The sequence below is a fragment of the Geotrypetes seraphini genome, chromosome 1 (assembly GCF_902459505.1).
Source record: "Geotrypetes seraphini chromosome 1, aGeoSer1.1, whole genome shotgun sequence".
NCBI lineage: Eukaryota > Metazoa > Chordata > Amphibia > Gymnophiona > Dermophiidae > Geotrypetes > Geotrypetes seraphini.
The window spans coordinates 309,979,328-310,006,402 of NC_047084.1; the positions used below are offsets into that span (position 1 = coordinate 309,979,328).

Below are 27,075 nucleotides of genomic sequence, written 5' to 3' on the forward strand. Positions count from 1 at the left end.
TGCATAACAAGAATTTACTTAGAGTATATTACATGCAAAAAAACTGAGTGGATGCTAAGGTCATTATGCACATGCTAAAAATAATGTTAGACCACCCCCAAAATGATGTCAACTTTATAATCAAATTGATTCCGGAACTAGATTAGCATATCAATATTTTCATAAATGCATTCCGAATAATTTATTTATTTAACAAATATCTATTGGCCTCAGCCCCACCACTCCACCTCTATTTATAACTTTACAGCGTGAAGAATTACGTGTACCTTCATCAATGGCCTACAGATATGACAATGAAGCCGACGGCACAGTGCGCAGCGGCCGCTAAGAGAGCGAATAGAATGCTAGGTATAATCAAGAAGGGTATTTCTACCAGAACGAAAGAAGTTATCCTGCCGTTGTATCGGATGATGGTGCGCCCGCATCTGGAGTACTGCGCCCAATATTGGTCGCCGTACCTTAAGAAAGACATGGCGTTACTAGAGAGGGTTCAGAGGAGAGCGACACGTCTGATAAAAGGGATGGAAAATCTTTCATACGCTGAGAGATTGGAGAAACTGGGACTCTTTTTCCTGGAGAAGAGGAGACTTAGAGGGGATATGATAGAGACTTATAAGATCATAAAGGACATAGAGAGAGTAGAGAGGGACAGATTCTTCAAACTTTTGAATAATAAAAGAACAAGAGGGCATTCAGAAAAGTTGAAAGGGGACAGATTCAAAACAAATGCTAGGAAGTTCTTCTTTACCCAATGTGTGGTAGACACCTGGAATGCCCTTCCAGAGGACGTAATAGGGCAGAGTAATGTACTGGGGTTCAAGAAAGGATTGGACAATTTCCTGCTGGAAAAGGGGATAGAAGGGTATAGATAGAAGATTACTGTGCAGGTCCTGGACCTGTTGGGCCGCCGCGTGAGCGGACTGCTGGGCGGGATGGACCTCAGGTCTGACCCAGCGGAGGCAATGCTTATGTTCTTATGTACTAATATCTCGGGTTCAAAGGCTAACTTTAGATCAAGAGGATCTTTTACTTTTAAGAGAGTATTTACTCAATCTTGTCAAGAGTGGAGACTGCTAATCTCAAGTGTTCACTGTCAATTACCAGAACTAATCTTGGTATATTGACCTTTCTGGTGAACTATCATTGATTTGAGTCTATCCACTTTTTCCTTTTTATTTTTTTATGTTATTTAAACCTCTGTTTTATTACTATTGTTCTTTATGTTCAATAGTATTCTTTAATACTTAGCTCAGATGTTACTTGTCGCCCAACTGGCTGACTCTGGCTTGTTATGACGGAAGATCTCCATTTCGCTCTTGTTTGTTACTAAGAGCTTCTTCAGAATTGAGCGATGTATTATGCAAATTTTTCTAAACACAAAGAAACAAAATATTTTATATTCCTTATAAGTAATAAATCAAAAAGATGCACAAGCCAAAACTTTCAAATGAAGATGGCAGAAAAACATCCAAGTCATAAGCCTGCCCTAGTGTTGCCTAAACCATGCCTCTAACCTGCTCCCTTGAGATTTCTATGAACTGCAGATAAACAGCATATGTAGATACGTCTAGAATATAGGTTTTGAAAATAGCAAATTGGAAGGGTTTGGAAGGAAAAATGTGTATCTGCCCCTTTTTTAAAAATGAGCCCCTTATTCTAATGCCCATTCTGAAGAAAGCAAAATTAAATCCTATTTTATGCTGCAGCTACAGACTTATTTCTAATATCACTTTCCTGGCTAAAATTATTGAAAAGAATTACCTTGCATCTCTTCACCTTATGGAAGACTGCAAAGGACTAGATCTGTGCCAGGCTGACTTTTAGGCAGGTTGAGGCATTGAATACTTATATATTTCAGTTCTGGATTGGGCAGTCTGCTTTGATTTTTTTTTTTTTTTTTTAGATATAACCAATGCATTTGATATAGAGAGTCATTCTGTCTTTTTGTAGAGATGTAGAGATGTTTACTGAGGAGAATAGTTTTTAATTAGCTATCCTCATTCCTGTCAGGAAGAGTTCAATTTGTGTGTGAAGAGGGTGTTTTCATCTACTCTCAGAGGATTGAACTGTGGTGTGTTCAAGGCTTATTGCTCGCTCCTTTACTGTTTAACATCTTTACACAGTCCCTGGATAGAATTTTTCAGTCTCTTGATCCCACTACATATTCATATGTAGATGACAACCAGTGGGTTTTCCTCTTGCGCAGGAACCTTGATACAGCTATAAAGAATTTTAATGTATCATTTTCTTGACCTCTGGCAGAATTCAGACCTGAATATATTTATTCCTGTTCACACACATTGGTTTGGCAGGACCAGTGGCATAATATGGAGGCAGCAGTTGGGGTGTGTGTATGGACTGTCCTGGGTGCTATCTTGGTAGGGGCACCGGCACCTCTCCTCCCTCCTACACCACACTAACACCCTCCATTCTCCCCCCACCTCATACCTCTTTAAATCTTCATCAATGCAAGAAACTTCTTTGGCCTACTGCTTGCTCCAGCCTGGATCCCCAGTGAAATCTCTTCCGGGTCGCAGGGCAGGGAAATGATGTCAGAAGGAAAGCAAATGCCGGCACTAGCAGCAGGCCAAAGAAGCTACTCGCACTGGTGAAGATTTAAAGAGGAGAAGGAGGGTGCGAGTGTGGCCTTGAGCGCCTCCTACCCTTGCTACACCATTGAGCAAAGCCATTGCTAACATTTAATGTGATTGCTATTTTGTTATTAACACTATTTATATTTTAACAATTTTCCTAAAGAAAGAAAATAAAGATTTATGAGGAACAATATGACGTCAAAAATACTACTCACCTTACAAGATAATTCCTGCCAACAGACTCCTGGGGACCTTACATAGAAGAATGAAGGCAGAGAAAGACCATATGGCTTATCCAGTCTGCCCATCTGTGCCATTTACTATCCCTTCTCCTCTCTTAGAGATCCTATGTACCTGTGCCAAGCTTTCTTGAATTCAGATACAGTTTCCATCTCCATCACTTCACCAGGAGGCCATTCCATGAATTCACTACCTTTCCATGAAATATTTTCTCAGGTTACTTCTGAGTCTGTCCCCTTTTACCTTCACTTTTTTGTCCCCTTTCCAGAGCTTCCCTTCAATTGAAGGAGACTTGCCTCTCCCTCTCCTGCCTTACTTCCAAAGTATGCTTATTGCGATCTTAAAGTATGTCCCCATACGCTTTATGACCATTTTGGTAGCTGCCCTCTGGACCAGTTGCATCCATCTTTTTAAAGGTGCAGTCTCCAGAATTATATTCAACCCCTAGAAGTGATCAGGAATCGACTAGAAATCTCTGCTCTTTGCAGAAATTATGAGGGAACAAATTAATACTTTACAAATGTAAAAACTTAATTTAGTTGTGATAGATGGAATGGATGAATAAGCTTACATGCCCTACCTACTGTATGGAGTTGATCCAGCATCATGAGGGATACCCTCGTTTCAAAGGCTTTTTCTCCGTTTGATCAGTCTTGGGCACTGGAGAATCTGGTAAATAGTCTGTGTGAGGTTGAATGGCTTTGCTAAGAGATCACTTGCATAACACATGTTATATGGGAATGTTATGTATGCTTTGAATGGACAGAGAAGTCTGTAGACTTGGCAACAGAGAAAGCATGCTGGCTCATACAATATCCTTTGCTGTATCGCATTAATCCACTCCTCTGTGTGGAATTTAAAGCTGGAGGATGTCCTCATTTCTGCCGCTCTTCATTAACTTCTACACCTGCTGATTTATATATCTGTAACCCCCTCCACTATCCAGACAGACAGTGGATATTTCTGGGAGTCACAAGAGCTCCCTGGGTCCTTTCCTAGCAAAGAGGAAAGATAGCCTTCAAAGGCACCTTAGATCTATGGAGGTATTCTGGTACTTTCCAGCAGGAAGAACATGATCACACAGTTCCAAAAGAAGGCAATTTAATGTTAATTTATGCACCTAAGGTACACCCAAATGTAGGTCTGTTTTACAGAAGTTCCCTTTTAATGTGTACTCAAACTCACATTAGAGACCTAATGGGCCACTAAATGATGACTTGGTGATACATTAAAGTTTTATTTTATTTATTTAAAAATTATAGCTGCTTAAACCTAAGCGGTTCACAAGATACATACACAGTTTTTAAAAACAATATAAGAAATTGTTTTTTTTTTTAAATTTCTTTATTCATTTTAAAACTTTCAACAAGTAATTCATTAGACAATCATATACACTATAATAATACTTATTAATCGTACATTCACTGAAATCAAACTATAACTTCGCCCTCCCAACCTTTTTTAAAAAAACTCTCCAACAGTATTATTAAAGTAAACAGCTTTCAGGAAAAGGTCTCTATAAATAAAGTTGTTTTTAATAACTTTATAAACCTCTGAATGTCAGAGAGCGTCCTAAGTGCCCCTGTCAGATTATTCCATAGTAGCACCCCTGCCATTGCAATTACCGAAGCCCCCATTTTTGCATAATATACGCTTGTCAACCCTTCACTAACTACCCGTCGTGTCCCCTCTGACCTCAGGGCTCGACCTGGTTGATATACTTCCAGCACCTGAGTCAGATACCAGGGGATACGAAAGAGTATCACTTTAAAAATCAACAAAAGAACTTTATAATCCGATATTTCACTTACAAGCTTTTTTTTTTTTTTTTAATGCAGGTTTTATTGCATAGAACTCATAATAGTAGAAAATCTAACCAAGTAATCCTCATCAGTAAGGAGTGAGCAGTGGTTGCTAATAACAACCACTGAACTGCGTAACTCATCTTAGCTATTGCAGTACAGACTTTTATTAGCCCTATTGATCCTAAACAAAAGTTTAACGTATTTGTATGTTTTTATTTATTTATAACCCACTTTTTACAGAGCGGCTCACAATTTAAACATACACAATACAGATCATACACATTTAAAACATGAACAGACAAGCGGCCAGCGCTTATATTTGCTTAAAAGGTTTCCTTTAAAAAAGACCACAGGGAGGCGGTTTACACTTTAAAGCAGGGATCTCAAAGTACCTCCTTGAGGGCCGCAATCCAGTCGGGTTTTCAGGATTTCCCCAATGAATATGCATTGAAAGCACTCCATGCACAAAGATCTCGTGCATATTCATTGAGGAAATCCTGAAAACCCGACTGGATTGCGGCCCTCAAGGAAGGACTTTGAGACCCCTGCTTTAAAGGAACATGACGAAAGTCAAAGTGGAGAAGGAATGAAAATCAGACAGTTCAGGATGAGAGGAAGGATTTACAGTGTATAGAGACCTAAAAAGAGAGTGTGAGAGAGGCAAGTAGGGAGGGGACATTAATGGCTCCTTTTACGAAGCCACGTTAGCGGCTTTATCGCACACGACTTTTTATCACGCGCTAACCCCTGACTAGCCGAAAAACTACCGCCTACTTAAGAGGAGGCGATAGCGGCTAGCGCGGCCGGAAGTTTAGCACACGCTATTACGCGCGTTAAACCACTAATGCGACTTCGTAAAAGGAGCCCTAAAGTCTCTTTATTAATGGACAGTAGGGTAAGAGCATGAAGGGAAGATCACAAGCTGCTGCCACAATTCGTAAGTCTGGATCCTGTGGTCCAGCACAAGAATTACCGTATTTTCGCGGATATAACGCGCGCGTTATACGCGTTTTTACGTACCGCGCATACCCTTCGCGCGTTATATGCCTGAGCGCGGTATACAAAATTTTTTTTACATATTTCACACCCCGCCCGACGCCCGATTCATCATCCGGAAGGACGCTCGCACCCCCACCGCTCGCACCCCCACCCCGAAGGATCGCCGACTCCCCGACAATATCGGGCCAGGAGGGAGCCCAAACCCTCCTGGCCACGGCGACCCCCTACCCCCACCTCGCACTACATTACGGGCAGGAGGGATCCTAGGCCCTCCTGCCCTCGACACAAACCCCCCTCCCCCCAACGACCGCCCCACCCAAGAACCTCCGACCGCCCCCCCAGCCGACCCGCGATCCCCCTAGCGACCCCCACGACCCCCCCACCCCCCTTCCCCGTACCTTTGGTAGTTGGCCGGACAGACGGGAGCCAAACCCCCCTGTCCGGCAGGCAGCCAACGAAGGAATGAGGCCGGATTGGCCCATCCATCCTAAAGCTCCGCCTACTGGTGGGGCCTAAGGCGCGTGGGCCAATCAGAATAGGCCCTGGAGCCTTAGGTCCCACCTGGGGGCGCGGCCTGAGGCACATGGGCCCAACCCGACCATGTGCCTCAGGCCACGCCCCCAGGTGGGACCTAAGGCTCCAGGGCCTATTCAGATTGGCCCACGCACCTTAGGCCCCACCAGTAGGCGGAGCTTTAGGATGGATGGGCCAATCCGGCCTCATTCCTTCGTTGGCTGCCTGCCGGACAGGTGGGTTTGGCTCCCGTCTGTCCGGCCAACTACCAAAGGTACGGGGAAGGGGGGTGGGGGGGTCGTGGGGGTCGCCAGGGGGATCGCGGGTCGGCTGGGGGGGCGGTCGGAGGTTCTTGGGGGGGGGCGGACGTTGGGGGGGAGGGGGGTTTGTGTCGAGGGCAGGAGGGCCTGGGATCCCTCCTGCCCGTAATGTAGTGCGGGGTGGGGTTAGGGGGTCGCCGTGGCCAGGAGGATTTGGGCTCCCTCCTGGCCCGATATTGTCGGGGAGTCGGCGGTCCTTCGGGGTGGGGGTGCGAGTGGTCCTGCCGAGGGGGGAGAAGAATCGGACGTCGAGGGGGGGCATCAGGCTTTCAGGATGGGGACAGACCTTCAAGGGGGGACAGGACTTCAAGGGGGGACAGGCAGACCTTCAAGGGGGACAGGCAGACCTTCAAGGGGGGACAGGACTTCAAGGGGGACAGGCAGACCTTCAAGGGGGACAGGCAGACCTTCAAGGGGGGACAGGACTTCAAGGGGGGACAGGCAGACCGAAGGGAGTGAAAAAGCTATAAAATAAACCCACTAGCGTGTCAATGTGTTGAGAGGAAGAGGTGGTCTGGGAAATTCTGCTGAGAAAACTCCGGGTCGGGACAGCGCACGGAGAGGCGGGGCAGTGCACGGAAAGTCATGGCAGGTGAACGGAGAGTCGGGACAGCGCACGGAGAGGCGGGGCAGTGCACGGAAAGTCAGGGCGGGTGAACGGTGAGTCGGGGCAACCAGAGGAGAGTCGGGGAGGGCGAAAGGAGAGTCGGGGTGGCCAGAGGAGAGTCGGGGAGAGCGAAAGGAGAGTCGGGGTGGCCAGAGGAGAGTCGGGCAGCATGCGCGGTATACCCATGAGCGCTGTATACAAAAGTTTCCGTACATACAAGTGTGGTTTCTGCGCGCTATACCCGTGTGCGCGTTTTACACGGGTGCGCGTTATATCCGCGAAAATACGGTATTCAAAACTTGTGTTTTCATTTCTGTCTCCTGCTGAGAATTTTAATAGTTTTATACATTTATTTTTAATGATAAAATTTTAAGAGGTGTTTAGCCATACACTGAAAAAAAAATGCACAGAGTATGCTATATGATTCCCCTCTGCCTCCTTCTTTCAGCTTTGCTGCCTATATGGTGGTCTTAAAAGTTCATGCATGACAATGTCTGTTGATAATTCTCATATTAGCCCTGCAATGAAGTCTATTAAAATCTCGTATATCTTCTTCCTTAAAGACCGAAGCAAAGATTTCATTCATTCTCTCCACTATGGCTTTATCCTCCCTGAACGCCCCTTTTACTCCTTGATCTTCCGATGGTCCCACGGATTTTCTCACAGGTTTTCTGCTTCCGATATACCTAAAAAATTGTTACTATGAGTTTTTGCCTCTTTGGCAAGTTTCTCTTCATATTCTTTTTTTTTTTTTTAGCTTTCTTTATCATTGCTTTCAATCTAACTTGCCTGTGCTTATGTCTCTTCTTATTTTCTTCATTTGGATCCTTTTCCCATTCTTTAAAGGATGGGGTTTTTTTTGGCTCTAATAGTTGCTTTCTTTTCACCTTTTCACCATACCAGCTCTTGTTTTCTCTTCTTTCAACCTTTAATACGTGGAATACATCTGATCTATGCCCTTCATTCCACTAAGGACCAAATCTAAAATAGCTCCTTCTCTTGTGGGTTCCTGGACCAGTTGCTCCAAGAAGAACCAGTCATTTATGACATCTAGGAATTTTACCTTCCTAGCACTCCCTGATGTAACATTAATCTAGTCAATGTTAGGGTAATTGAAATCAAAGATAAAACAAAAAATTATGCTAGACACAGTTTTGATCGCTCCACTGACCACTGTGTAATATAAGATGGGAAGAAATACCAGTATATTCCACTCAGTTCAACTAGGCATAAATGTTTGTGGAGAAAAAAGCCTCAGTGCTTCATGGGCTCAAAAGAACTCCACGGAAACATATTCTGTAAATAAATAACACTGTCCATATGTCGTTTAGTCCACAGGATCAGTCAGCATCAGTTCCAAAATCAAACACTATTGTGTAGTAACACCAAGCATTATCAAAACTAAGCAAAAAAAACCTTATCTGTGATCTCTTCCAGTCACACCACTCCTGCTTGTTTCAAATACCAATACTCCAACAGGGAATCCCCGTTTCGCCGGTCAAAGCTGCATCAGGGGATAATTGACCATATTCCAGGCACAGTGCTCTCAGACGCTGCAACAGCTTGGGTTAATCCACATATGTGGTACACGCGTACCGGGTCTCCTACAACAGTATTTTTTACCGTAGTGTCGGAGCTTTTGCATCTGGGCCTAAGTGAAGTCAATGAGTAGCTTACTTTTTGTGTGATATGTGTGCCTATTAAAATTTATTGAATCCTTCTTTATTTGCCAGGAAGTAATTATGCCTCTGTTTAAGTCTCTCATTCTGCTCCTTCAAAAAGATATAAACAGGATGGAATCAGTCAAGAGAGCTACTAAAATTATCATAGAAACAGAGAAACATGACAGATAAAGGCCAAATGGTCCATCCTGTCTGCCCATCTGCAGCATCCACTATCTCCTCTCCATAAGACAGGGGTGTCAAAGTTCCTCCTTGAGGGCCGCAATCCAGTCGGGTTTTTAGGATTTCCCCAATGAATATGCATGAGATCTATTTGCATGCACTGCTTTCATTGTATGCTAATAGATCTCATGCATATTCATTGGGGAAATCCTGAAAACCCTCTGGATAGCGACCCTCGAGGATGGACTTTGACACCTCTGCCCTAAGAGATCCAACATGCCTGTCCCACACTTTCTTGAGTTCAGACATAGGGCTAGATGCACTAAAGTCTGCGATTGTTGCTAAACCTGTTTTCACAGCTTTAGCGATGATCGCTTTTACTGACCGAATGCACAAAACTGCTCACCTCATGTTTTTCCCCTTGATCACCCATTTTCCAATCGGACCATGCAAATTAGCTAAAACCCCATGTAAAGTAGCCAAGTGATTGAGAAGGGAGATATGGTAAAGACTTTTAAATACCTTCATGGCATAAATGCACAAGTAGAGGGTCTCTTTCAAGTGAAAGGAAACTGGCATAAGGGGGGCAAAGGAAAAAGATGAAAGGAGACAGACTCAGCAGTAATCTGAGGAAATGTTTCTTTAAAGAAATGCTTGTGAACAAAGGGAACGGCCTTCTAGTGGTAGTGGAGTTGACCAGGACTATTCATGTATTAATGAAAGCACAGGACATGCATATAGGATTTCTAAGTCTGAGGAAGGGATTGTAGGGCTTAGTAGATGGTATGGCTGGGCAGGCTGGATTTCCTATATGATCTTTTTCAGGTGTCATTTTCTATGTTACTACAGAGGCAGGCAGGGGAGAGGAACACAAATGTAACAATATAATCTTATCCTTGTGTTTTTTCTTCTGTATTACTACTGCTGAACATAGCAATATCAGAATTATCCTGGATGATGATGTTTAGCTGCACCTCATCATGTCAGCCATTTGCCTGGGAATAACATAGCAAGCAGAAGAGAGGGAAATGGATTTCCAGTGCTCTGTTCTAACTACTGTAACTGAGCTATAATTAGACAGGTCATGGTAGTTGCCACTATTTATTGTAAAGACAGTGAGTGTATTTCAGCACAGCAGAACGGTATTTATACAATGGAAATTAAGGTAAAAAATTGATTATAACAGCTAATTTAAGACAGTGACACAGACACAGTAGCATTTTGAAAAGTATTAGGAAGCCAAATAAGATTCTGAAGGAGAATAGCACGTGGTTTACCATTTTTCTGTTCCACCAGTTCTGCCATGGTTTCAGAACAGCTGTGCCTTCCTGGGCAGATCTGTTCCATTTCTGGATTTAGGTACAGCTCAGAAATCTCAAGGAAGGCATGACATGCTTGTAGTGATGATGTGAGGTTTAAAAAGCTGCATTAGCCGGAATCCTTACTTGGTAGGCTGCGGTTTATTGTTTATCGAAAGCTTCTATACCACTGCTAATGACTGGGGAGTCAGTTCAGAGCGGTTTACATGAGCTTCTGTAAAGGTGTTGGAATACAGAGTTAGTGTTTTCTGAGATGGTTTTCAATATACTTATACCATAATCAATCATCCTATGTATATCCACACATCAATGTTTGAGTGCATGGGCATAAATAATATGATTTTGTGCTGTGAAGGAAAATAATTCTTTCAATAACTTTCATTTTTGGACCGCCACTGCTTCTCACCACCCTCTGTTTTTTTATTTCCTTGGATTATGTATGTTGCTTTGGATAAAGATGGGTTATAAGTGAATAAACATAAACATTAATGGAATGTTCTAATCTAGAGATTTTCAAGAAGAGGCCATGAGCAAGTCTGATTTTCAGGCATATCTGCAATGAATATTCATTAGATGTTTTTGCACACTTCAGACAAAAAACGGCTTAAAAACGGCCGCCGATCGCATGTCAATCACGCAATGGTGCCGTTTACAGAATTGCATGAAAGGTAGGTGCCGAAAATGTAGGCCAGGGTTTTCAAGGCCTACATTTCCATAGCCTAACTTTCATGAGAATCGCATCCACAGAGGTGCCTTATGACGCCTAATGCCACTTCTGGCGTTAGCCTTGCCTTTATTGGTATTTAGACGTCTTAGGGTACTTCCATAGCTGTGATAAGGGCACTTTTTTGGCGGTGCCCTTAGATGCCTCCATTTTTTGAATCCTTTATAGTATGGGTGAATTATCCTTTTGTCCAGCAGTAAAAATAATCAATTGCAAAAATAACTGTCAGTTACTCAACAATATTCACTTTAGCTTCTTCAATTAAAACTTCATTTAACACCTTGAAGCACTCAGAAGCGGTAAGGTAATAGGAAGGATTTCACCCGATATAACTCATTTAGTTGCAAGCTTCTTCATTAGCTCCAAATGCATAATATCATTTAATATCTTATTCCACTTTTTATATAGTATTTAAATACAGATTTCAATAAATTTGAGATAAATGTTCTTTCTTAAAAAATACAATATAAAAAGTGGAGTAAGATAAATGATATTATGCATTTGGCGTCGATGAAGAAGCTTATTGCTAAATGAGTTATATCGGGTGAAATCTTTCCCGTTACCTTGCCATTTCTGAGTGCTTCAAGATGTTAAATGAAGTCCATTTTTTTAATGGCATTTTAATTGTTTTTTTTAAATCAGTGCAGCCAATTAATGTGCCGATTAAACCAATTATAACCAATTAAGTTAGGCAGCGGTAGGGCACCATGTTTTGAATTGGGCCCATCTGGTCTAAAAGCAAGGCAAATTTGCATAGCAAGGTTAGCGAAACATTAGACTTTTCTCACAGTTCTGGAAGACCAGATTTGATAAGGCCTGATTTATTTGCAAAATTATTTCACCTGGTTCCTACAGCTGGACTCTGGGAAAGGGGAGGAATCAGAGCTATTTGCCACCATCTTATTCTCCCTAAAGATTACCGAGTAATAGGGTCAGCAATGCTGTCTTCTGAGAAGGTAAGGAAGAGGAAGTACTTTGTAAGCTACTGCCATCACTGCATCAAAAAAAGAACCTCGGATTACTGATCAGTTGTGGCGACGAACACTAACTAACTCATAAATTCTTATCACTGATGGAATATCTTAGTGCATGGAGAAGCCAGTCTGTAAATGGAGTTTTGTTTAGGGTACATTCCAAATGGCAAGAGTTAACAATTTGCTATTGTTCTACTTTGACTACTATGAGCTCTTTTTATTCCTCGATGTTAAACTGATGTTCTCATGGGGGTTCAAGAAAATGTTGCTGTTTACAGTGAGAGTTTGCATCTCTAGGACTTTGCTGCAGATAGAGTAGGATGCGGACAGTAACCTCAAGCATAAAGGTAGAACTCCTGGTACGACTCTCTCCTTAAGACTATATGCTGACAGGATCTATGCTATTGCTTGCACGAGTTCCAGGTGCTTTGGTAAATATTTTCCTCCGCCAAAACTCTTACAGATTTGCAAAAGGGGCCTATGATATAATTGACTGATTTAATTCTACTTCTGCACATAATAATACCATCCACACCCTTGAAACAAGGTGTAGGGTGTGCTAAACAGTCTGGCAATTTTATGGGCTGAATGGCTGTAGCCCTTTAAAAAAAGGATTGTGTTTTTTTTAGGTTTTAATTAATAGATAATAAGAGCAGGTCTCTCCAATTAGTATCTTGTTTAATGATGTGAAAGGATTTGTTTGACGCAAGATTGAATCACATCAATTACTACCTGCTGAAAGGATCGGAAAGAAGAACTAAGACTGCATAATCACTTCTTAGTGAAGAGCAATGATATGCCCAAGGGATCTGTGCTGGTACCAATGGCTATCATTTTCATGAATGGGTTGGAAAAGGGAGCAGTGAATGAGATGATCAGTCTACTTATAGCTCCTCTTCTGAGTATACATAACTCAAAGAAATTACTATAGTAGGTTTTAGATACCTGCTCCCATGAGCTTTGTGGGAACACATGGCACCAGTTCTCTGACATGGGGAAGATTATTCAGTTCAGGGCCTTAAGATAAGTATTCATACAAAAAGACATTGCAGACATTAGGTGTAGTTTTCCAAAAATAACAAGCTTTACTAAATATATATATATATACAGTGGAACCTTGGTTTATGAGCATAATTCGTTCCAGAAGCATGCTCGTAAACCAATTACACGTATATCAAAGCGAGTTTCCCCATAGGAAGTAAGGGAAACTCGCTTGATACGTTCCCACCTACCCCCACCCCCTGAGGCCAGCGGCGCTGCTCCACTCCCTCCGAGAACTGGCATTGCTCCCCCACCCGCGAACACCTCCCCCCCCTGCGTGAACCGGCACCGCCCACCCGAACAGCATTCAGCCTTACCCCATCTGGCACTGGCGTGCAGTCCACAGGACGTGCTGGTGCTGGTGAAAGAAGTTTCTGCCTCTTGCCTGGGCCTTGAGCATCTGCACATGCTTAAGGCCTTCCGGTTCTCACTCTCTCCGAGAATCTCCAAGAGAGCGAGAACCAGAAGGCCTTGAGCATGCACAGATGCTCAAGGCCCAGGCAAGAGGCAGGAACTTCTTTCACCGGCACCGGCACGTCCTGTGGGTTGCGTGCCAGTGCCAGATGGGGTAAGGCTCAATGCTGTTCGGGTGGGGGGTGCCGGTTTGCATGGGGGGGGCGTTCTTGAGTGGGAGGGGGTGGAAGCGATGCCGGTTCTCAGGTGGGGGGGAGTCAACGCTCGGTTTGCGAGACAAGATTTGCGAGAATGTTTTGCTCGTCTTGCAAAACACTCACAAACCGCGTTACTCTCAAACTGAGGTTTGACTGTATATTCAAACACAAAACATCCTCATACTCAGTATAAAAGCACCAAAATAGTCTAATATTAAGGGGACAGATCTCTTCTGCTCATTTCCTTACAAAGGGTAACACTTCCGGCCCTCTGGGTGATTAGGCTCTCTGAATTTCAAGGATCTCAAGTTTTGGTATCTCAACAATGATGCCAAGATATGCTCTAGCCAAAAGATGGAAAAATAACTTGCCACTTCTATTGAAAATTGGTTGTGCAAACTTTCTGAAATTTATCTAATAGAAAAACTCACATATCGAATGAAAAAGAAAATAGAAAAATATCTATATGGTTACCATAAGAGAAATACCTGGAGAAATAAAAGTTAGATGATCTGACCTTATTTAAAAACATCAACTGTCCTGTTTTTATGACTGTACCATTTATTTTGTACTTAATTATGAAGAGCGAAATATTAGAGTGGGATATTGGAGGGTTGGGCAGCAAAGTTATGTTTATTACAAATATCTCAGAGACTTATCAGTCTAACACGGTGGTTCCCAAACCTGACCCCGCAGACACCCTGGTCAGTCAGGTTTTCAGGTTTTCTGCAATGAATATTCATGAGAAAGATTTGCATGCTGCGGAGGCAGTGCATACAAATCTCTTTCATGAATATTCATTGTGGACATCCTGAAAACTGGCTAGAGTGCATCCAGGACCAGGTTTGGGAATCACAACTAACATATGTATACCCCTTTTCAGTGGCGTAGCGATGGTAGGGGGTGCCCGGTGTGGAAGCACACTTCCATGCCCTTCCTTGCTGCATGCCCCCACCACCAAAACTGGGACCCCCTGACATGCCCCCCCCAACACCAAGCACCCCCAGCATTTTGATCTTCCCTCCCTCTGGTCTGAGCCAATCAGAGTCTTAGGCCCCTCCCAATGCATGCCAGTGATGCACTAGGAGGAGCCTAAGGCCCTAATTGGTTCAGGTGCCTAAGGCCTAGGGGAGGGGACTTAGGCATCTGAGCCAATTGGGACCTTAGGCCCCTTCCAGTGCATCCAGGATGCACCGGGAGAGGGAAGGGTCATCATTATGAAGAGGTGGCCCTTCATGGTAGGAGGGAGTGGGCATGCCTCCTGCCTGATTTTCGATGAAAAGTACGGGGTAGAGGGTTCTTGAGCTATGGGGTTGTGATCCAACCCCCACCCCAAGTCCACTAGACCACCAGGATTTTGTGGAAGGGGTTGGGGAGATTGGAAGGTGGTGGGTGCTTGGTGTATGGGGTGTCGGAGGGAAGGAAAGGTGTGCGCGCAGCAAGGGGTCAGAGAGGAGGAGAGGTGCCGGCACCCCAACCAAGACGGTGCCTCGGGTGGACCCCCCCCCTTTTACTACACCACTGCCCCTTTAACATAAGAATAGTTATTGCATATGTAGCATAACTATTGCCTATGTTTGAAATTCTATTATTTGAGACACTTTAATTTTGATATTGATACATTTCTATTGGGAAATATTGCTTATCTCTGATTATGTTGTTTTTATTTTCAAAATGTAATTTAAAAAAGAGTTAAAAGGAACAATACATTTATTTATTTATTTCGTTTTTTATCCCGTCCTCCCCAAAGAGCTCAGAATGGTACAGTGCACTGATTTCTTCATCTACACTAGAGAGTTGCACGGGGACAGAAATCCCACCCATCCCCGTCCGGATCATTCCCGTTCCCACCTGTCCCCGTCAGGATCCTCTCCGTCCCCACCCACCCCTGCAAGGAATTACCTCCATCCCTGCCCGTCCCCATAAAAAGCAGCAATTACTTCTGACAGGATCATCAATTCCACGGTTTCTTTTGTGTTTGCGCTGCTGTTTTCCTTGTGGAATCTCTTTGGTGGAACCCTTTTTTTTGTTTTCTGTTCAGGTAATTAACTTATAAACCCCCTCTTTTACTAAGGCTGACGTGTCCATTATATTATATAGACGAACCCTGCTTCCAAAGCCTTCTATCCCTGTGGGAGTCCCGTTGGCTAGAGGGGGGTCCCCGTGGGAGTCGCGTGGGCCAGAGAGGGGTCCCCGTGGGTTAGGGGTGGGGATTCCCGCGATCCCCGTTCCCGTGCAGACCTCTAATCTACACTTCTTGGAATCCTTTGGACTCCTGTGTCTATACTGAATGGGTAACTGCACCTTTGCACTTCATCTCAGACTGAAACATTAACAAAGCCTCTTACCAGAACTGGAAACAGTCACTTCGAGTGCACTTCTTTTCAGGGTACTCTTGTTCCTGAGCCTCAGCATCTCTCAGGACAACTTGAGGCACTTGCAAAGCAAGCATATGCTTGGGGTGATATTTCTAGGCAGCATTTCAGCCATTGTTTTGACAGATAAAGAGGCGACAAAGCATTTCACCTGATTTGTTAATTCACCTTAATTTTGTAGTTCGTACGTAATCAATTTAAGATGCATTAACCTATGAATTAACATGAATACAATGCATGTTAAAAAAAAAAATGCAATGTACAGGCTTGTAGAAAAACAAATTTAGAAAATTCATAGAGAGCATGGCCAAAAATTGTTTGCTTGAGATACCAGAAACCCTAGAGCTGGCCTTAGGAATGAGTCCTTCCTTCCTGACCCAGGATCCTATAGCTGACTTCACAGATTACAAGCTCTCTTGACAATGAGCTCTAAATCCAGCAGCTGAGAGATAACATTTCTGGCTCCCCCTATTCTTTCCCTCATGGAAGAAGCAGAATGTCCTTCTGCCTCCTCCTCTCCTCTTATTATCAACTGCCTAGGACTTCTTTCCAGCAAACTGCCTACTAATACTTAATTTGGGAACATAGAGAGACCACTGGCTGGACACTGCTGTATATAGTCATTCCTGTGGGGTGCACCTTAGAAAATGGTTTACCTCCTCCCCCTCCCGCTCTCATTCTGTTACAGCACCATCCATATGCCCCCTCAGCGAGAATGCATAGAGATCTGGTAAGCCAGCTACTGCAGTGAGCAGGCTGTGAGGAACATGAGTTAGACCTTGCCTCTAGATGTGCAGAAGAAGGACAGGTGCAACATGATGGATGCAGGAAAAAATAAACCCAACTATGAGGGCAGTTTTCAAAGGGGACTTTTGTGCGTAATTAAAAAAAAAAAAAGTTCTTTTACCCACATAAATAAATTGTCTTAAAATTGCCCATACTGGGTAAATTTTCTATATGATGCCTAAAAAAATCAGCGTTGAGAAGGACAGCACTTAGTATGATTCTATAAACTGCCTCCGGAGTTAGGCATAATTTATGGAATCACACGTGGCACCCGTCTGTGTCTCTCAAGAGCAAAAAGGAAAGTGGGGAAATGCCAAGTGAAATGGTAACAATCTTTTTTTTTTTAAGATATCAATGATAAAGTATAAATGTATGTTTTGAGAAAGTCTGAGCATTGTACAATTAGAAAAAAGGTTTGAAGCTAGTTAGTGGAATATGGGCAATGGCGATTTACAAGCAAAAAAGCAAAAGCTTGTGAGGCTAAGAACAGAAACCAGAATGTAGATAGTAATATATAAGTTTGAGTCTATATTAGTCCACTGGTGCAAGCCAGTTGACACTTGCTGAATCTAGTAATACTGCCTTTAGGGACAAAACTGTTTCAGGATAATAATTAGTCTTTTATTAACTAGAAATTCTGGGCCCTGTAATCCTAACAGTACTCAATACTGCATTTTAAGCACTTTGGATGGCAACTTGGCACATTTATCTACATGCGAGCTTATTAATAGGTCAGCTTTGACCTAGAAAGTGGAGTCCTTCAGGCAAAACCTTTCAAGTCCAGTTTTGTAGAAATCATCAAGGTCAGAAAAAGGACATTCCAAGTCAGGATGTTCACATTTTGCAGCCTCTTTTCACAAAAAAAGCTTACTGAATGCAGAACCTTTTACAAAATAATTAAAGCCTTGCATTTGATGGTACAAACAGCAGGAACAGAAAAACCCTTAAAAAATAGTGGCATTCCTCAGGGCTTGGAACAAGTCATTGACAGCATTTACACCTCTGAGTAGCAAATTTTGATACCTATACATATAAATCCAAGATTTTGTGCAACACCTTGACCTAAAACATTTAAAGTTTATTTTTCACTCGCGATACCCAATTCCCCCTGCAATTACTCTGCCCAAATGAGCAGTTAGTGGAACTGCAGATCATAGTAAACAGTCTAAATTAACATCGGGACTACTTTTGTAAATAATTTGTATGACAAAACATCTTAAGAGACCCCTGATGCAGGCCAAGAACCAAAACACTGGCAGTGTCGGGTCTTTTTTAGTGAATAAAGAATCATTTAAACATAGAAACATAGAAGATGACGGCAGAAAAGGGCTACAGCCCATCAAGTCTGCCCACTCTGCTTACCCACCCCCTGTCTATGCCCTAATGACCCAATTTCCTTATCTTGACCCTCGTTCTATTGGCATGTACACTCTTTTCTATATATTTTGATCCCTTTCTGTGCGCTAAACATTTTTTTTCAAACATTATTATTTAGAGAGCACATGCCTTCAAAAAATTAGTAAGGAAGAAAAATCCTCAGATCCCTCCTTTTGTCTCCCAGAGAACGGGCGAAAGGTTGTAGGGTATAGCTGACCTCATTGGCATTAAGAAACCTCCTTTACTATTAAAGATAGCTCTGTGCGGTACAAACAATTACAACAAGATCAAATCAAAAGATATTTATCTCATAAGGATGATCAGCACACCAACAGTAGCCAGCATTTCACAATTCTTGCTTCCTCGGGAGGTAAAGCCGCCGATCAATCCTACATTAAAAAAGCTGCTGTGAAAAAGCATTCTCACTTCATATACGTATATCACATTTGTAAAGTTGCCGGTCGATCCTGCATTCAAATAACTGTTGTAGAAAAAAAAAAAAAAACCTCTCCTCACAGTTGCCTGAGTGAATATATAAATACTTTCCCCTATACCAGTTCTGAAGGATCTTCATTCAATAATTCCATTTTCATTAAGACACATTTTCCTTCTTCCAGTGTTTCACTTTGTAGACTGTCCCTCATATGTTAAATTGTAAGCCACTTATGTCTCACCATCTCTTTTTGTAAACACTGGGCCACCTCCTACATATCTCTGTGGCACTGCATATCAATACAGATGCATCATTGTAAATGTCTGTAGGTGTACCCTTCCATTTAATTTGCCCTTGCATACAAGCATAGACACCCTGTGTAGTAAACTTCAAGAAGCTAAGCCTCTCCACCTAAGTGCTATTCTGTAAACGGGGTCTAAAGGAATGTAGGCACATAGTGTAACCTAACTTTAAACTGGAGTAAGTGCGAGCACCTAAATTTATTTATTTATTCAATTTTCTATACCATTATCCCAGGGAAGCTCAGAATGGTTTACATTAATTTATTCAGGTACTAAAGCATTTTTTCTTTGTCTGTCCCTAAGAACATAAGAATTGCCGCTGCTGGGTCAGACCAGTGGTCCATCATGCCCAGCAGTCCGCTCACGCGGCGGCCCTCTGGTCACAGACCAGCACCCTAACCGAGACTAGCCCTAACAGCGCACGTTCTTGTTCAGCAGGAACTTGTCTTAACTTTGTCGTGAATCCCTGGAGGGTGTTTTCCCCTATAACAGCCTCCGGAAGAGCGTTCCAGTTTTCTACCACTCTCTGGGTGAAGAAGAACTTCCTTATGTTCGTATGGAATCTATCCCCTTTTAACTTTAGAGAGTGCCCTCTCGTTCTCTCTACCTTGGAGATGGTGAACAACCTGCCCTTATCTACTATGTCTATTCCCTTCACTACCTTGAATGTTTCATTCATGTCCCCTCTCAATCTCCTCTGTTCGACGGAGAAGAGGCCCAGTTTCTCTAATCTTTCACTGTATGGCAGCTCCTCCAACTCCTTAACCATCTTAGTTGCTCTTCTCTGGACCCTTTTGAATAGTACCGTGTCCTTCTTCATGTACAGCAACCAGTGCTGGACACAGTACTCCAGGTGAGGTTTATAATCTCTCTAATGTACTTGGGTCAATGGGAGGATTAAGTGACTTGCCCAGGGTCACAAGGAGCAGTGCGAGTTTGAACCCACATAAGAACATAAGAAGTTGCCTCCACTGGGTCAGACCAGAGGTCCATCTCGCCCAGCGGTCCACTCCCGCGGTGGGCCATCAGGTCCACGATCTGTTAAGTGGTTTCTGACCACTTCTATAACCTACCTCAAGTTCTATCTGTACCCCTCTATCCCCTTATCCTCCAGGAACCTATCCAAACCTTCCTTGAACCCCTGTACAGAGTTCTGGCCTATCACTTTCTCCGGAAGCGCGTTCCATGTGTCCACCATCCTCTGGGTAAAAAAGAACTTCCTAGCATTTGTTCTAAACCATTCCCCTTTCAATTTCTCTGAGTGACCCCTAGTGCTTGTGGCTCCCCACAGTTTGAAGAATCTGTCCTTATTTTACTTTCTCTATGCCCTTTAGGATTTTGAAGGTTTCTATCATGTCCCCTCTAAGTCTCCTCTTCTCCAGGGAGAACAGCCCCGGCATTTTTAACCTGTCAGCGTATGAAAAATTTTCCATACCTCTTATCAATTTAGTCGCCCTCCTCTGCACTCCCTCGAGTACTGCCATGTCCTTCTTGAGGTATGGCGACCAGTATTGAACACAGTACTCCAGGTGCGGGCGCACCATTGCGCGATAAGCGGCATGATGACCTCCTTCGTCCTGGTCGTGATACCTTTTTTGATGATGCCCAGCATTCTGTTTGCTTTCTTTGAGGCTGTCGCACACTGTGCCGATGGTTTCAGTGATGTGTCGACCATCACCCCCAGGTCCCTTTCAAGGCTACTCACCCCTAGCAGTGTTCCCCCCATTTTGTAGCTGAACATCGGGTTCTTTTTCCCTACATGCATAACCTTGCATTTCTCTACGTTAAAATTCATTTGCCACTTTTTTGCCCAGTCTTCCAGTCTCGTTAGGTCCCTTTGCAGGTCTTCACAGTCTTCCGTGTTTCTAACCCTGCTGTAGAGTTTGGTGTCATCATCAAATTTGATAACCTCACATTTTGACCCCATCTCCAGATCGTTAATAAATATATTGAACAGTAGAGGTCCCAGCACCGACCTCTGTGGAACTCCGCTCGTGACCCATTGTCAGTCTGAGTATTGGCCCTTTACTCCAACCCTCTGTTTCCTGCCTGCCAACCAGTGTTTGATCCATCGATAGATATCCCCTTGCACCCCGTGGTTCCACAGCTATTTAAGTAGCCGCTCGTGAGGTACCTTGTCGAAGGCTTTTTGGAAGTCAAGGTAAATAATGTCTATGGATTCCCCCTTATCCATCTGGCTATTTATTCCCTCAAAGAAGTACAGCAAGTTCGTGAGGCACGACCTTCTCTTGCAGAAGCCATGCTGCCTCGCCTTCAGTTGTCCATTGTTTTCTATGTGTTCGCAGATTGTGTCCTTTACCATTGCTTCCATCATCTTTCCTGGAACCGAGGTCAAGCTCACAGGCCTGTAGTTTCCCGGGTTCCCACATAAGTATTCTTTAAATTGAGCCCTGTATATGACCTGTTCATGTTCCACCTTGTGTACATTCTCCTTACAAATATGCACTATAAATTAAGCAGAAATTTGCATCTAAGAAGAATTTTTGCATTTACATGTATATAGCCACCTAGATCATAGAATTGCCCATAACTGTTATAGAGAATATGCAAATGATTCAGGCAACTGATCGTGGATTCTTTCTCTTATTACATATTGACATCACAGCTTAGCAATGCTCAGTTCATATCATCCATCATTTTACTAGATGGGTTTGATGTTAAAGCAGTGACTTTACATGTCCAAAAATGAGTAATGAATCTCTTGAATAATTAATAAACCTGATAATGCATTGTTCAACGTAGGCCAAATACCTCATTATGTTCTCATTATTTAACCTCCTGAGACCTACTTCTTTGATCTTGGAATATCATGTAAAATATTCAGCAGACCACCACAGAGAGTTATTTTTCACGTTCCTCTCTTCAGCTTCTAAATGGGTGGACAGAGTCCCTGAATCAAGGCTTCTCAAACTTATCTGGGTGACTTCACGGCCAATCACTTTTTTCAATTATACCCAGTAAATGCAAATTTTTTTCAAATATTCTCACAGTGAAATCCAAGTGGTATGACATCTTTTTGAAGACCCACCCAAGTTTCCTTGTTTTAAAAATCTGATATACTGGTAACTGATATTTTTAATTTATTTATTTTATTTCATACGTTTGTATTCTGCATGGACACTAGGTGGATTGCAATAAAAACCTCCATAAAAATTTCCACGTCAACAATAAGAATAAACATAAAAAACACAAGCAAAACAAACTGCAAAATCTGTCCACCCTGTTTCTTTGTTATTTGCATCCTGTAAATACAGCATGGGGCTCATTTTCAAAAAAAGAAAAAAAATCCAAAAAGTGGCATAAATGGGCATATGGATGCTTTTCTCGCTCAACCCTTCCAATTTGCTATTTTTGAAACCTATATATGAGATGGATAGCTATGCTGTTGATCTGTAGTTCGTTTAAATCTCAAGGGGGTATGTTAGAGGTATGGTGTGGGCAATACTATGGCTGGCTTATGATTTGGACTTTTTCTGCCATAATCAAACATTTTCTTAAATGTTACATTCAGAGCACATTTTGGATGTCTGGGGCTAAACCTATTTTAGTAATGAATACTTGCCTAAAAGGTGTCCAGACTGAGCAGATGACCACTGGAGGATGTAAGCAACCCCCCCCCCTACTGCCCACATTCCCCTAGTGGTCACTGACCCCCCCTGCTACCACCCCCTAAGATGTGAATGAAACAGTACATACTGTACCTGGATATATGACAGCTTTAGATATTATGGCCAGTCCTAGTAGAACAGCAAGCAGATTCCTCAGGTAGTCTAGCGGGTGGTGTAGTGAACCATGAAGATGTGGACTCAGGCTTGTATCCTACTCTAACTGATACACTTATGGTAGAGTATGTGAGACTTCCAAAATCCACCTAAATCCCACTGTGCCTTCATATCTCTTTGATAAATTTCTCTGACTCCTTCCTGCCTTGTAATATCTCTGAAACACTTCCGAATATACCTAACTACCCCTGGCTTACCAATGTAATTCAAAAGTTTACTCTATAACATCGCTGTCAGTGTACAGTCTCTTCCTCTGTGAACCTCTCTGAACTGCTTGTGGTATTGCGGTATACAAAAAAATAAAGTTATTATTATTATATAGGTGACACCTGCAGGCATAACGGCTGTTGATATGGTGTACAGTTGGTTCCAGTAGGTTTGGGGTGGGTTTTAGATGTGTGTCTGGGATCTTATATGTGAAGTTCACTGCAGTGTTCCCCTAAGGTGCCCTACTGCTCTTCTGGGATGTCGGTGTGGCCAGTCTACTACAAATGCTGGTCCCTGATACATCTCAATGGCTTTTTCTGGATGTGTTTTGTTTGGTGGGTTTTTTTTAATGGTTCAAAAAGCTAGACGCACTAAGCACAAACATATTTAGTTTAAAAAATATATATATTTTGGAGTTTTGAAAATGGGCATGTTTAGAACTGGATTTTTGTGCATCTTACACAAAAACTTCTAAACTTGGATTTAGACCATATCGAAAATGGCCCTCCACATCATACACCAACAGATAGGCCAAAAGGAACAGATGAGTCTTCAGATATGTGGTTGGAAGGGTCTATTTATCATTCAGCTAAAACACTATGCAACACCAAGTTGGGTTACCCCTTCTCCATCTTCCTATGATACATCCAAAGGTTTTAAATTTGAAAAGAAAATTGAGTTCTGTTCAAACCATATCACAAATGTAAAATATTTGCAGATTTAAACCTGCAAATGTATTATTGATGGTTGTTTGTAGAGTTAAGTACAAAAAAATAAGAGGCAAGAGAGATGTCAATACCACCCAACAGTTACATTTATTCAAAGCGACACAAATAAAACATTAAAAGTCCTTGATCTTAAAAAGATCAAATGAGGTCCCCAAAGTGGAATCTAGGAAAGTCCCAACCAGGATCCAGGTTTCGGCAACCAGCGTCACCTTCCTCAGGAGACAATAAGCAAACGATGTGAGTCAAAGCAGCAACCTTTATTATCTGTTTCAGCCTCAGCATTCTAAATATGTTTATACACTTTTGTTTCTCCAGCCTGTGACTGATTTGCTGCGTTGACTCACATCGTTTGCTTATTGTCCCCTGAGGAAGGTGACGCTAGTTGCCAAAACCTGGATCCTTGGTTGGGACTTTCCTAGGATTCCACTTTTGGGATCTCATTTGATCTTTTTAAGATCAAGGACTTTTAATGGTTTATTTGTGTCGCTTTGAATAAATGTAACTGTTGGGTGGTATTGACGTCGCCGTGGCCTCTTTTTTTGTACTGTTTTATTTCCGAGGCCAGCCCTCTTCTTCTATTGTCCTCTTTGTTTGTAGAGTTAACGAATCTCCTTTTATATGAAGTAGACCCAGTCTTAGGGCTCCTTTTACAAAGGCATGCTAGCGGTTTAACGCGCATAATAGTGCGTGCTAAACCGCCGGACGCGCTAGCCGCTACCACCTCCTCTTGAGCAGGCGGTAGTTTATGGCCAGCGCGGGGATTAGCGCATGATAAAAAGTCACGCACGTTATCCCCGCTAGCATGCCTTTGTAAAAGGAGCCCTTGTTTTATGAAAAACGGTTGTATTTTTCTTCAGAATTATTCCTGTATTCAGTGTATTTCAGTAGAACCAAAGAAGTGTTTCTTTCCCTACTTTTCTCTAGAATAGCTTTAAAATTTTCAAATGCTTTGCTAATGTACCATAACATGCAGTTGCCCTTTAACCTGTCACTGCAATGTGTCTATAAGTGGTGGTTTACCAGAGGTATTTTTTTTTTGTTTTCTTTCTCAGTCTGACAGCAATGCAAGTTTTCTTCGTGCCGCCAGGGCTGGCAACCTGGACAAGGTAGTGGAGTACCTGAAAGGAGGAATAGACATCAATACATGTAATCAGGTAAGAATGATCAAAGGGTCTCTGCACAAGTAAACTGTTTTAAATAAGGTATGCCGTTTTTAAAAGAATTATGCTCTATGTTTTGGTGCAAAGAAAAATTTATAATTTCTTTTTGCCGTATGATCAACCAGTTCAGTATGTTAAGAGAAACTGTAATATCTTTGGATAATATGAGGGACATTCAATAATTTATCTACCTCAGTAGGAAAGAAAAGAGCTTTCAAAAAATTTTTTGAAAGTCCCTTGATAGCTCCATAAATTTTATCCACTTTTCCTGCAATGACTTTAACACCACTGAAAATAATTCTTCAGTTTGAACTTCAAACCAGGATGTCACAACTTCCTTGATGTCTTCATCACTTGAAAAACAGTCCACGAAGAGATTTCTTCAAAATTCAGAACAGGAAATAATCCGAGGGAGCCAGGTCAGGACTGTAGGGTGAATGGTTCAGCTGCTGAAACCACATTCTCAGATGGCAGACTATGATTGTCGCAACATCTGCACCGGCACATAGTCGTGAATAAGCAGCATGTCTACTGTGAGTTTTCCTCATCTTTTCTCCTTGATTGACTCCCGCAAAGTAATCATTGTGTTGGTGTAACTCTCCCCAGTTATGGTTGTCTTGTGTGGCATGAACTCCAGAAGCAAAAGTCCTTCATCATCCCAGAAGACAGCTGTCATGACTTTGCCTGCAGATTTTTCTGTCTTGAACTTTTTTGGGGTGGGGGATAACTTGTTCTTCTTTCTACTGCATTGACTCCATTTTGGACTCAGGATCTCTATGATGGACCCAAGTCTCATCCCCAGTCACTAAATGATGAAAAAAATTTCACTTAGTCTACACAGAGCATCTCCAAATTTTCCTGACAGCACTAGAGCCTTGTGGCCTTCTGACATGGCGTCAGCATTCTTGGAACCCATCATGCACTAACCTTGGACATACCTAACTTTTCTGGAATTATTTTCCAAACTGTACCTGCCGAGATGCCTATTTCTTTAGCTATTCGGGAAACCTTGATTCATCTGTCTGACAAAATTAAATCCTTGATTTTCTTGTAAAATTCTGTGGAAGTTGCTTCCATAGGCCATCCAGTGTGAGGGTCATCTTCAATGGGCTCTCTACCCTACTTAAACTGCTCGCTCCAAAATTTTACTTTGTAGGATGATGGGACAGACTCACCGTAAACTGCAGTTAAGCATTCATGGATCTCCTTTGGCTTTTTCCCTTCTTTTTTGAGAAATTTTATCACTGAACAGTGCTCCAAATCTAACAGTTTCTTACATGATTTGCCCGAGGACTCTCCTGACATCCTGTCTCTTGGAATGTTAGACTCACACTGAGTCATAACTGTGCATGAGTAACCTTGAGACACTTCACAACATGCACAAACTTGTTTCAACACACTTGCTACTTTTTTTCATACTTGGGTAGATAAATTATTGAACACCCCTCATATTACTGCTATAGTATTCCATCATAAAGAAGCTATGGTGCTATCAACTCAATATCATACAATGTAGCAAGGGAAAAATGAATAGACAGTAAACCATACTTTGTTTATATGAAAGGATTTCCTGTTGTAGACTGATCTGTAACCAACATATCTGTGACATTTTCTTTAATGATTCATACATGTCATTATTTGCAAAGGGCTTTCAACCATTGAAAGACTGCGATTCTTGGTTTAGGGGCAGGGAGAGGATAGTCCATTCTGAGAAACATTCCAGACAACAGTAGATTTTGTTCCTGAGGTAGGAGAATATTTCTCACTTGGCAGCATTCTTATCACCTTCGCTTCCCATTCCTTGGGTAAGGAAATAGCACAGGAGTCGATTCCTGGGCCTTACAACATCTCTAACGTTTTTTTTACAAGTGCACGCAATAAAATGATTCTTCTGTAGATCACACTTGACTAGTTTCAGTGAGTGGGAGTATAAGATCTATAGACTGCCAAGCCAGAAATGTGTTATAATTCAAGTGACAAAAAAAGAGAAAGAGGCAAAACAAAACTGTATGAAAAAATAGAAATGCATAAAATGTTGCTAAAATAACAGCAAAAAATCATTAATAATAAAACCAAAAGTATAGATTCAAAAGGTCAAAATAAAAAACCCACAAAACTACTAACATAATAATATAAGAATAGCCTTACTGGGCCAGTTGAAAGGGGATAGATTCCGTATGAACGTAAGGAAGTTCTTCTTCACCCAGAGAGTGGTAGAAAACTGGAACGCTCTTCCGGAGTCTGTCATAGGGGAAAATACCCTCCAGGGATTCAAGACAAAGTTGGACAAGTTCCTGCTCAACTGGAAAGTAC

General features: G+C 42.3%; 1 protein-coding gene across 34 annotated transcripts in view; it reads left to right on the forward strand.

Moving 5' to 3' along the window:
* Positions 1 to 27,075, forward strand: part of ANK2 (ankyrin 2) — a 958,369-nt gene that overhangs the window by 534,108 nt on the left and 397,186 nt on the right. For 33 of the 34 annotated variants that reach the window (XM_033955859.1, XM_033955893.1, XM_033955875.1 and 30 more), the window contains exon 2: positions 24,655 to 24,756. In XM_033955859.1, coding sequence (XP_033811750.1) covers positions 24,655 to 24,756 — 102 coding nt within the window. Of the gene's footprint in view, positions 1 to 24,654; positions 24,757 to 27,075 lie in introns of those variants that run through there. The other variant, XM_033955902.1, reaches the window with a different exon arrangement.